This window comes from Nerophis lumbriciformis, linkage group LG07 (genome assembly GCF_033978685.3).
Source record: "Nerophis lumbriciformis linkage group LG07, RoL_Nlum_v2.1, whole genome shotgun sequence".
NCBI lineage: Eukaryota > Metazoa > Chordata > Actinopteri > Syngnathiformes > Syngnathidae > Nerophis > Nerophis lumbriciformis.
Window position 1 is genome coordinate 30,582,965 of NC_084554.2, and position 13,154 is coordinate 30,596,118.

The 13,154-nt window shown below is 43.7% G+C and overlaps 1 protein-coding gene across 3 annotated transcripts in view; it reads left to right on the plus strand.

The window, feature by feature from the left end:
• Positions 1-13,154, plus strand: part of cntnap2a (contactin associated protein 2a) — a 766,983-nt gene that overhangs the window by 740,582 nt on the left and 13,247 nt on the right. For all 3 annotated transcript variants that reach the window (XM_061965507.1, XM_061965508.1, XM_061965509.1), the window contains one exon: positions 7,288-7,554. In XM_061965507.1, the coding sequence (XP_061821491.1) occupies positions 7,288-7,554 (267 nt within the window). The remainder of the gene's footprint in view (positions 1-7,287; positions 7,555-13,154) is intronic.

Consider the following 13,154-nt stretch of genomic DNA (forward strand, 5'->3'; position numbering starts at 1 on the left):
GTCGCACCGGAGTATAAGTCGCACCGGAGTATAAATCGCACCGGAGTATAAGTCGCACCGGCCGAAAATGCATAATAAAGAAGGAAAAAAACATATATAAGTCGCACTGGAGTATAAGTCGCATTTTTGGGAGAAATTTATTTGATAAAACCCAACACCAATTTGAAAGGCAATTTAAAATAAATAAAGAATAGTGAACAACAGGCTGAATAAGTGTACGTTTTATGACGCATAAATAACCAACTGAGAACGTGCCTGGTATGTTAACGTAACATATTATGGTAAGAGTCATTCAAATAACTATAACATATAGAACATGCTGTACGTTTACCAAACAATCTGTCACTCCTAATCGCTAAATCCCATGAAATCTTATACGTCTAGTCTCTTACGTGAATGAGCTAAATAATACTATTTGATATTTTACGGTAATGTGTTAATAATTTCACACATAAGTCGCTCCTGAGTATAAATCGCACCCCCGGCCAAACTATGAAAAAAACTGTGACTTATAGTCCGAAAAATACGGTACGCTGGTTGTACAGAATTCACAAAATAAGACTAATAGCGAAGGTAGAGATCTGTCCCACTGGTCCTTACCTTTCTGGAAATATGGCCTTCAACACAATTTAGTTGGAAATCCCTGATGTTGAAGATCACTTCTTTGCTCTACCTCATCAAGATAACGTCCTGCAACTCAGGAAGATTTTAGCAACGTTTGTATGAAGCAAGCTTGTATGTTTGAACCCATCAGTGTGTTCTCGCTGGCCACAGCTGGGGTCCATGTTTTTTTAAAGGATTTTTTTATCTGCCTGTGCAAAGTCATCTGATCAGCAAGATTGGCTACATTCCAATTCCTTGTCGCGATGTGAGGAAATTGATTTCCTGTCTTCCATGGGGCAGCTGGTTAAATATTTGGTGTTGTTACCTTTGCACGTTCAGTGTCGTGCATCTCGCATAGCTTTGTGTGCGTGCGTATGAGTGGTGACGCCACACTTGAGTCCCGATCCATGTCGATGCCACTCCAAGAACCGTGTTTTTACCAGCTGCTGTTGCTGCGGCGGGGTGGGGGCGGGACTGCACTGCAGAAAGAGGGAGGGAGTGAGAGGTCCTTAGGATGCACTGAGATCTTCCATCAAAGGGCAGGAAAGAAGAGAGAAGCACTGAGCAGGTTAGCGTACACACACTAATGCCATATAACTATTATTGCATGTATACACAATGAAGCATGTTTGTGTGTTTTAGTGTGTGTGAGAGTTTGTATACTGTATGTGACAAAGAGCTTGTTTGTCAATGACTTTTGCAGCTTGATGGCCCGAATTATTAATGCTTCAGCTGTGTAGCAAAGACGTTTAGTGACTTTGCAGGGTGCGTGTGCAACATGTACTAACTTTTCATCCCACTTGACTGTTTGAATCGCTCTTACATGCAAACAAATTACAGTAATAGATGTGGAAATGTTCCTTCCATTTTGCTGTCATGTGTTTTTGTTTTCCTAGCCTATATTTTCCTTTAACATCCCTGCATCAGCCGACATTTGTTGCCACGGCAACAGCCCTCCTTCTCCTCTACGACCTGCATTTTTGTCCCCTTTCAACCTTTTTATTTTATATTCTCACCTTTACCGCCTCCCCCATCTTCAGCAACCATAATAGAGGCAGCCACACCCTCCCTCTATGCAGATGTCTCCATTTTACCCCCTCCCTTCGTCCTTGACCCACATATACCAGCCCTGTTTTAGAGAAAATCCCCCCAAAACCTAACCCCTGTTTGCTTCCTCCATGAATTATTCATTTCACACACAGTAAGTAACCTTGTGGCTATTGTGTACGTCTGGGGCCACATATGGTTTATGGGGACCACAGTGCAATCATGGCTGATGACATATTTCATCAAACCAAGTTGCAATCATGACCTATGTGTTCGGTGCTATTGTACATGCGATATTGATTAGTTTGCAAATCCCCCTGAGGAGCAAAGGTAAGCCAGAAGAATGGATTGTTAGCATGTAAGATTAAAGTGTTATGACAGGACAGAATGACTTGTTAATATCCACAGATGACATAATCTTATTACCTCTAAATCCCTGCTTGCAACCCTGCCCATGCACACATGCGTACCAGATGCTTGTTACATTATAAATATTATGTTTCATTACAGCAGCGTTTCCCAGAATGTTTAGCTCAAATGAGCAATTTGCTACCTTCCTGGGGACCCAAAATAACTAAAATAGGTCCTCTTCTGCCATAACATAGGGCTGCAACGACTCATCACTTTAGATAGATGAATTTGCTAAAAAAAAAAAAAAAAAAAAAAAAAAAAAAGGTCCAGTTTTGTTAACTGTTGCTTTGGTTATTTGTTTAATGAGTGTAACTAGTAAAAATGGATAAAACCATGACCGCATGAAGTGCTCGGAACTTAAAATACGCTGACATTGTTTCTGCACGGGGCGCTTTAAAAGCGCACATGAGCACGGTGGCGTGTGGCTGCTGTTCTTACATGTTAAAAGTGCAATTTCAATGTTAATGGGAAAATAATGAAGGTTATGGCAAAGCAAAATAATTTTGGTTTAATTAAACGATTTTCCATTAAATATGCGTCGGGGCTATACATTTTTTTTATCCAATTACTCCATTAATCAAACCAAATAATCAATACATTACACGATTACCGAAGTAATTGATCGCTGCAGCCATAATGACATCCGCTCATTATGCTTCATCATAAAAATAGCTTACATTCTTTATTTCATCCACATATATATACATCAACATTATATTATTCCATTATTTATATCACATTAACACATTTTACTAGATTAAATCGTCTGGCTAATCTCTGAGCTGCCACCTTAACGTGGTAGAGGAGTTTGCGTGTCCCAATGATCCTAGGAGCTATGTTGTCCGGGGGCTTCCATGCCCCCTGGTAGGGTCTCCCAAGACAAACAGGTCCTAGGTGAGGGATCAGACAAAGAGCAGCTCGAAGACTTCTATGGAAATGCAAGAACCGAGACTCAGATTTCCCTCGCCCGGACGCGGGTCACCGGGGCCCCCCTCCGGAGCCAGGCCCGGAGTTGGGGCACGATGGCGAGCGCCTGGTGGCCGGGCCTGTCCCCATGGGGCCCGGCCGGGCACAGCCCGAAGAGGCAACGTGGGTCCCCCCTCCAATGGGCTCACCACCCATAGCAGGGGCCATAGAGGTCGGGTGCAATGTGAGCTGGGCGGTAGCCGAAGGCAGGGCACTTGGCGGTCCGATCCTCGGCTACAGAAGCTAGCTCTTGGGACGTGGAACGTCACCTCGCTGGGGGGGAAGGAGCCTGAGCTAGTGCGCGAGGTAGAGAAGTTCCGGTTGGATATAGTCGGACTCACCTCGACGCACAGCAAGGGCTCTGGAACCAGTTCTCTCGAGAGGGGCTGGACTCTCTTCCACTCTGGCGTTGCCGGCGGTGAGAGGCGACGGGCTGGGGTGGCAATTCTTGTTGCCCCCCGGCTCAGAGCCTGCATGTTGGAGTTCAACCCGGTGGACGAGAGGGTAGCTTCCCTCCCCCTTCGGGTGGGGGGACGGGTCCTGACTGTTGTTTGCGCTTACGCGCCAAACAGCAGCTCAGAGTACCCACCCTTTTTGGATTCACTCGAGGGAGTACTTGAGAGTGCTCCCCCGGGTGATTCCCTTGTTCTACTGGGGGACTTCAACGCTCATATTGGCAACGACAGTGAAACCTGGAGAGGCGTGATTGGGAAGAATGGCCGCCCGGATCTGAACCCAAGTGGTGTTTTGTTATTGGACTTTTGTGCCCGTCACGGATTGTCCATAACGAACACCATGTTCAAGCATAAGGGTGTCCATATGTGCACTTGGCACCAGGACACCCTAGGCCGCAGTTCCATGATCGACTTTGTAGTTGTGTCATCGGATTTGCGGCCTCATGTTTTGGACACTCGGGTGAAGAGAGGGGCGGAGCTTTCTACCGATCACCATCTGGTGGTGAGTTGGCTGCGATGGTGGGGGAGGATGCCGGACAGACCTGGCAGGCCCAAACGCATTGTGAGGGTTTGCTGGGAACGTCTGGCAGAGTCTCCTGTCAGAGAGAGTTTCAATTCCCACCTCCGGAAGAACTTTGAACATGTCACGAGGGAGGTGCTAGACATTGAGTCCGAGTGGACCATGTTCCGCACCTCTGTTGTCGAGGCGGCTGATTGGAGCTGTGGCCGCAAGGTGGTTGGTGCCTGTCGTGGCGGTAATCCTAGAACCCGTTGGTGGACACCGGCGGTGAGGGATGCCGTCAAGCTGAAGAAGGAGTCCTATCGGGTTCTTTTGGCTCATGGGACTCCTGAGGCAGCGGACAGGTACCGACAGGCTAAGCGGTGTGCGGCTTCAGCGGTCGCGGAGGCAAAAACTCGGACATGGGAGGAGTTCGGGGAAGCCATGGAGGACGACTTCCGGACGGCTTCGAAGCGATTCTGGACCACCATCCGCCGCCTCAGGAAGGGGAAGCAGTGCACTACCAACACCGTGTATGGTGCGGATGGTGTTCTGCTGACCTCGACTGCGGAAGTTGTGGATCGGTGGAGGGAATACTTCGAAGACCTCCTCAATCCCACCAACACGTCTTCCTATGAGGAAGCAGTGCCTGAGGAATCTGTGGTGGGCTCTCCTATTTCTGGGGCTGAGGTTGCTGAGGTAGTTAAAAAGCTCCTCGGTGGCAAGGCCCCGGGGGTGGATGAGATCCGCACGGAGTTCCTTAAGGCTCTGGATGCTGTAGGGCTGTCTTGGTTGACAAGACTCTGCAGCATCGCGTGGACATCAGGGGCAGTACCTCTGGATTGGCAGACCGGGGTGGTGGTTCCTCTCTTTAAAAAGGGGAACCGGAGGGTGTGTTCTAACTATCGTGGGATCATCACACTCCTCAGCCTTCCCGGTAAGGTCTATTCAGGTGTACTGGAGAGGAGGCTACGCCGGATAGTCGAACCTCGGATTCAGGAGGAACAGTGTGGTTTTCGTCCTGGTCGTGGAACTGTGGACCAGCTCTATACTCTCGGCAGGGTCCTTGAGGGTGCATGGGAGTTTGCCCAACCAGTCTACATGTGCTTTGTGGACTTGGAGAAGGCATTCGACCGTGTCCCTCTGGAAGTCCTGTGGGGAGTGCTCAGAGAGTATGGGGTTTCGGACTGTCTGATTGTGGCGGTCCGCTCCCTGTATGATCAGTGTCAGAGCTTGGTTCGCATTGCCGGCAGTAAGTCGGACACGTTTCCGGTGAGGGTTGGACTCTGCCAAGGCTGCCCTTTGTCACCGATTCTGTTCATAATTTTTATGGACAGAATTTCTAGGCGCAGTCAAGGCGTTGAGGGGATCCGGTTTGGTGGCTGCAGGATTAGGTCTCTGCTTTTTGCAGATGATTTGGTCCTGATGGCTTCATCTGGCCAGGATCTTCAGCTCTCACTGGATCGGTTCGCAGCTGAGTGTGAAGCGACTGGGATGAGAATCAGCACCTCCAAGTCCGAGTCCATGGTTCTCGCCCGGAAAAGGGTGGAGTGCCATCTCCGGGTTGGGGAGGAGATCTTGCCCCAAGTGGAGGAGTTCAAGTACCTCGGAGTCTTGTTCACGAGTGAGGGAAGAGTGGATCGTGAGATCGACAGGCGGATCGGTGCGGCGTCTTCAGTAATGCGGACGCTGTATCGATCCGTTGTGGTGAAGAAGGAGCTGAGCCGGAAGGCAAAGCTCTCAATTTACCGGTCGATCTACGTTCCCATCCTCACCTATGGTCATGAGCTTTGGGTTATGACCGAAAGGACAAGATCACGGGTACAAGCGGCCGAAATGAGTTTCCTCCGCCGGGTGGCGGGGCTCTCCCTTAGAGATAGGGTGAGAAGCTCTGTCATTCGGGAGGAGCTCAAAGTAAAGCCGCTGCTCCTCCACATCGAGAGGAGCCAGATGAGGTGGTTCGGGCATCTGGTCAGGATGCCACCCGAGCGCCTCCCTAAGGAGGTGTTTAGGGCATGTCTGACCGGTAGGAGGCCACGAGGAAGACCCAGGACACGTTGGGAAGACTATGTCTCCCGGCTGGCCTGGGAACGCCTCGGGATCCCCCGGGAGGAGCTGGACGAAGTGGCTGGGGAGAGGGAAGTCTGGGCTTCCCTGCTTAGGCTGCTGCCCCCGCGACCCGACCTCGGATAAGCGGAAGAAGATGGATGGATGGATGGATGGCTAATATAGATTTGTTTTCATGTAAATCTAAATATTATTATCCTGAAGAATAAAACATATTATTTGTCAAACATAAAGTAATTTGTATTCTATTTTAAAGAAATATAATTATTTTGCGGGGAATTATATACAATTATATTTATATATTTTGTAATATTTCCATCCATCCATCCATTTTCTACCGCTTATTCCCTTCGGGGTCGCGGAGGGCGCTGGAGCCTATCTCAGCTACAATCGGGCGGAAGGCGGGGTACACCCTGGACAAGTCGCTACCTCATCGCAGGGCCAACACAGATAGACAGACAACATTCACACTCACATTCACACACCAGGCCAATTTAGTGTTTAATTCCACATTCCACATTATTCCTTATGCAATTGTTTCTGAGCGTTATATGTATGTTAGTATGCAATATAACTTTTTTTATCTGTATTTTATGTATTGATTGTATTGTTATGATTGTGTCGGGTTTTAGTTTGTTGCTAATAATTGTTGGCATGTTATACTTTGTCCAGGGACAACAGTTGAAAATCAGCTCTTTAGCTAACACTGACATATTTATAGAAATGTTTTTAAATGTGTGCTGTCTCTGTATCAAATATATGAATTTAATTGAATAACAATCTTCTCTGCAGTTGGGTAAACAAGCTGACTACATGAGTAATTATGGTTAATTATATTGTAAATATGCCAATCAAATATAGAAGTACATAGTGTAAAGAGCAATGACCAATGTTTAAACTTTTCACCGACCCCAAAGGGAATAAGCGGTAGAAAATGGATGGATGGATGGATGTATGCAAAGCTGTTAGACGAGCCCAAGAGAGACAGCTTATTAGTATTCATGGCTACGCCTCTGCAGGATCGACACATGTCCACGCATACATGAGACAGAGCATTTTTGTATTTGTAATCAGTATTCATAAAAATGCTACTTATCAGTATTCCATTCTTGTGTGGTTTCCTCCGCCACCCTTTTTTGCACACACTCATCTGCATATTTCCCCAGATAGGATAGGTAAGTGTGTTTATACTGATTGTACTGTTATGCTCTGTGTCCTCTTCCCCCCTCCTCTCTGCAGAAACGGGGCAAGTGGACCCATTGGTGATCGAGCGTTACAACACCCCAGGCTTCATCGGCTGCTTGTCCCGGGTGCAGTTCAACGGAGTCGCCCCCCTCAAGGCAGCGCTGAGGAGCGGCAGCATTAGCACGCAAGCCACACAGACGACTGCAGCTGCTTCGCCGGCGTCTTACCAGGGGAAACTGTTGGAGTCCAACTGCGGGGCATCACCTCTCACCATCCCACCGATGTCGGCCGCAACAGACCCCTGGCATCTGGACAACACAGGTCAGGAGTTCATCAATGCAATAAGCGTTTTTGCACAGGAATGTGTGATCAGTTTAGATGTTATTGATTCAGGGTCCGGCTGTCTGTCAGGTTCAAACACCGAACTATCTAATAAACAAGACAAGAAGCAAGGAATCACGCAGTGACAGAGTTCAATTTTGCTCATGCGGAGAAACGTATTGAGCTGCACACTCAGTTACAGTTTCACCCTACGCTCTAAGGTGCAGTCCCACATGCTCCTCTATTTATTCGGGAGTTCCCTAGTTAACATCACTGAGGCTGCTTCTGAAGGGATTGGTAATGCAAGCAGCCCCAGTAGACACAATATGTGATTATTCAGAATGGAAATGTGCTGACACTCGTGATTTCGCCTTGTCGCTGTTTTGTCTGCTTTGAGGTAGTCGAAGTCCGTCCTTGGCTGTAAGCAGGCAGGGTCTGGAAACAAACTGCTGATGCGAGACAACTCGCAATGGCAGATTACAAATTGTGTGTCTTTGCACAGATAGAAAAGTACAACTTCAGCACTATTGATAATAACTATAGCAACGGCCTTTAAGCATGAGAGTTGTGTGATAACTTATACATAATTATTCTAACACTGTCCCAATCTGATATTGATCCCTGCGATATCCGCTGATACCAGCTTGCATCTAGTTAAATTTTCCGATAATGGCAGACCTTCAGCAAAGCTGGACAGTCGTTAAGATTTAAATGTGTTCCAATAATCACACAAGGTTGGTCCTTTCTGCAAGTCATTTACAAAACGTAAACGTTGTAAGCTGTGCTATAGGAGCTAGCAGCTACACAACATCTAAGCCAGTGTTTTTCAACCTTTTTTGAGCCAAGGCACATTTTTTGCGTTGAAAAAATCCGGAGGCACACCACCAGCAGAAATCATTAAAAAACGAAACTCAGTTGACAGTAAAAAGTCGTTGTCGCAATTGTTGGATACGACTTTCCATATGAGTTGGGAAATTGTGTTAGATGTAAATATAAACGGAATACAATGATTTGCAAATTCTTTTCAACCCATATTCAATTGAATGCACTACAAAGACAAGATATTTGATGTTCAAACTCATAAACTTTATTTTTTTTTGCAAATAATAATTAACTTAGAATTTCATGGCTGCAACACGTGCCAAAGTAGTTGGGAAAGGACATGTTCACCACTGTGTTACATGGCCTTTCCTTTTAACAACACTCAGTAAACGTTTGGGAACTGAGGAGACACATTTTTTAAGCTTCTCAGGTGGAATTCTTTCCCATTCTTGCTTGATGTACAGCTTAAGTTGTTCAACAGTCCGGGGGTCTCCGTTGTGGTATTTTAGGCTTCATAATGCGCCACACATTTTCAACGGGAGACAGGTTTGGACTACAGGCAGGCCAGTCTAGTACCTGCACTATTTTACTATGAAGCCACGTTGATGTAACACGTGGCTTGGCATTGTCTTGCTGAAATAAGCACGGGCGTCCATGGTAACGTTGCTTGGATGGCAACATATGTTGCTCTAAAACCTGTATGTACCTTTCAGCATGAATGGCGCCTTCACAGATGTGTAAGTTACCCATGTCTTGGGCACTAATACACTCTCCAGATTCTCTGAACCCTTTGATGATATTACGGACCGTAGATGGTGAAATCCCTAAATTCCTTGCAATAGCTGGTTGAGAAAGGTTTTTCTTAAACTGTTCAACAATTTGCTCACGCATTTGTTGACAAAGTGGTGACCCTCGGCCCCATCCTTGTTTGTGAACGACTGAGCATTTCATGGAATCTACTTTTATACCCAATCATGGCAGCCTCCTGTTCCCAATTTGCCTGTTCACCTGTGGGATGTTCCAAATAAGTGTTTGATGAGCGTTCCTCAACTTTATCAGTATTTATTGCCACCTTTCCCAACTTCTTTGTCACGTGTTGCTGGCATCAAATTCTAAAGTTAATGATTATTTGCAACAAAAAATAAAGTTTATGAGTTTGAACATCAAATATGTTGTCTTTGTAGCATATTCAACTGAATATGGGTTGAAAATGATTTGCAAATCATTGTATTCCGTTTATATTTACATCTAACACAATTTCCCAACTCATATGGAAACGGGGTTTGTATATTGGCATGTTTTTAATCTTTAAAGTACCGACCAGCTCATGTGTGCAAATTGTTTTTCTTGTATTTTTTTAACTTACTTTTGATTTAAATGTTTGTCATTTTTTTTATTGGAACTTTTAGAGGTAACATATAAATATATATTTTATAGTTATAATAGTGCGAAACGTAAGTGAAAGAATAAAATACAATTTTACACTAGTTTGTTCCCAAAAAAAAGAAAAAACAATATTTAAAGAAAATTATGCTTGACGGAATACACATAATTAAAAAAAAATTTTTTTTTTTTTACATTGCTTTTTTTTTACCCATGCACGTAGGCTACTTATCGTCAGAAAGGTGCTTCTATATTAGGGGTGTTAAACGTACGGCCCGGCCCGCGAACAGGTTTTATCCGGCCCGCGAGATGAGTTTGCGAAGAATAAAAATTAATAACATATACCCCCATTATTTATTATTTACTTTTTACTTTTTAAATTATATCTCAATTCTGTACACTGCTGCTGGAATTTTAATTTTCCTGAGGGAACTCTCCTGAAGGAATCAATAAAGTACTATCTATCAATCTATCTATGATTTTACCAGTCCGGCCCACTTTGGAATAGATTTTTCTCCATGGAGTCCCTGAGCTAAAAATGAGTTAGACACTCACTAATTGATATAGCTATTGATTGCTATGTCAAACATAGCTATCAATAAAAACAATTGTAAATTATCCTCTTCAATTATATTGTCTTTAACTGTTCTTTCCTCAAATACAATAATACTTACAGTATGTACTTAATATTTCCTTAATTATGCCCAGCCACAAATTCCAAATAGGTTTGAGTTTATACGAGTTGTCCTGTGGTGGCTTTCCTTGAAGCTGTAAAAAGCACCTTAGCCAAAAAATCGATTGTCTGTCCGTACCAGAGTTGTGCCAAACTGAAATCATTTAGGGAAGAAGTGCACTCAGTTATGTCCAAAATGCTGGGATATAATAGTTGTTTTTTGGGGTTTTTTTTATCAATCCAACAAAATAATACACAATAATACCATAATAATACAATTCCAATTCCAAAACCACTACTGATATAATTTCCATAGCTTGTGTATACCAGACAGTATGAGTTATGTGGGACATGTAGCGACAGTGGTATATGCAAGATTGGATAAAAAAAACCATGTTCGCCATCAATCATAAAATATTGGCAAGCAATTACCCATAAGGCATCGACCATTTAAAAAAAAAAAATATTAAAACTGTAGAGATATCTAAATTACATGTATGAAATTAACCTATAGGGGATGCCACAAATGGTACTCGGTGAAAAAATTTGGAAATGCATGCACAACCTAATATGTAACAGTGATCTCAACACACACACACACACACACACACACACACACACACACACACACACACACACACACACACACACACACATGTTACCGTTGCATTGACTGTTCCATTGCTCAGCAAAGTTGGCAGTCGTTGATGTATTGGCATCATTCTCGATACACTAATTTTTCTTGGGCCTCGTGCCAACAGTGCCGTTGGGAATGCTGAGCCAGCTCCCAATCGATCAAGTCAATTGATCCACACTTCAGATCCGTAAACAGAGTCAGCTTTCCCCTGAAGATACATTATCAGCATTTTCTGCTTGGCATTTTTCTATACTTGGAGCCAATCGATGGCACTAATGTATAATCGGATCTCGTATATTGTGGACGCTGTCTTCTACTAATCCTGCCATTGATATGTTTCATGAAACAATGAGGGATTAGCTACTTGCCCTCCATTGGGAGCGCTTTACATTCTCAAAATGAAGTCTTTGGTCCAAGGTTAATGTATTTGGACTACATCACTCCCAAACAGCAAACGCCTTTAATCGGTCTCTTTGTTTTAACTGAGCTCTTGAGATCAAATACCTTTTGCACCATGTTCTGATTTATTGAGCTGCACGAGTAAGCCACGCAACTGCAAATCAGGTCTCAACATTCTCCTAAAAGAGTCGTTCAAAAGACGAATGTCACATTTCTACCAGGCAAAGATCAGCGACCCACTGGGTTAGAATCGCTGGCTCACATAGAAGATACTGAACAGGTCTGTTTAGCTGGTATGGATCAGATCATACTGAGATGAAGGCACATAATATCGATAGTATCAGATGGTATCGAATCAATGCTTTTGTTCCAGTTTGTCTTCTATGTACCCAAATTACTGCATTTTCCGGACTGTCGACTGCACCGGTGTATAAGCCACACTCACTAATTTTTTTTTAAATATATATTTTTCCATATAGTCGCACCAGGCCATAAGCCACAGATTATATACGTTGTGAAATTTGTTATTTACACAGAAAGATTTTGTAAATGTTTATTTAGTTACCTTTATTGTATCCGAATGGTGCCTGTAACACGGCAGTAAAACGGAGGATTAAAAAAGCGGAAGCTAGCTCTCCAATCAGCTAAACAGACTCAATAAATGTTGGTGAATTTACTGAGGAATTTGTGAAACTGAGATAATACGAAAAGAATGCCATTGTAAGTTAATAATACCAACACGAACACTCGTAATTGTCTTTGCATATTAGCTAATTTCAACGACGCTAGCTTAATTACCTTATGATAGCACGTACAATTATGCATGAGAGCACTCCTACAGACATCACACATGGGACGGTTTAGTAAGTATGAATTGTTTTAGTTATATTGTAAAACTTACAAATGTTGCTTTGAGTGATGAATGAAGAATCCATACAAGTAGAAACGCTTTGGACGGAACAGCACTTGTACTTCCAGTTGAAAGCTAAGCGCACTGCAGCACCTGCAGCGACCAAACTCACCCAAAAAATGGTGCCATAGCACAAACAATACCACACCTATTCTGTCTCTTCTGTTTTTGTTTTTTTAACTATTCGCATTATGGCCTTCAGCAAAGAAAAAGCCATAAATTAGTTGCACATTTTTATAAGACGCAGGGTTCAAAACATAGGAAAAAAGTAGAGGCTTATAGTCCGGACTTCACAGTCCTTGACTTTTCTCACAGAGATTCATAAAATTATTGAATAATCATGATCGGGGTTCATGCTGCCGATACTGATCATTAATGATCCTAATACAAATATCGATCACATGTATTAACTCTACATTTTTCAATGTATTCATGATGAGTGATATTGACAGTGTCAAAACAATATTTAAACTACCGTATTTTTCGGACTATAAGTTGCAGTTTTTTTTCATAGTTTGGCCGGGCTCCAGTGGGACTTATATATGTTTTTTTTCTTCTTTATTATGCATTTTCGGCAGGTGCGACTTATACTCCGGTGCGACTTATACTCCGAAAAATACGGTAGTTCCCTTTTCTCTTTTATTGCATACAAATGTTTCATCAAAACAAGGTCAATAGTACACAAAAACTACTATATACTACTCGTTTAAACCCTCTGGTGTTTACCCTCTCAGCTCTCCTCTGTCCAGGGAATTATTTCCTGAGTAAACATTAAC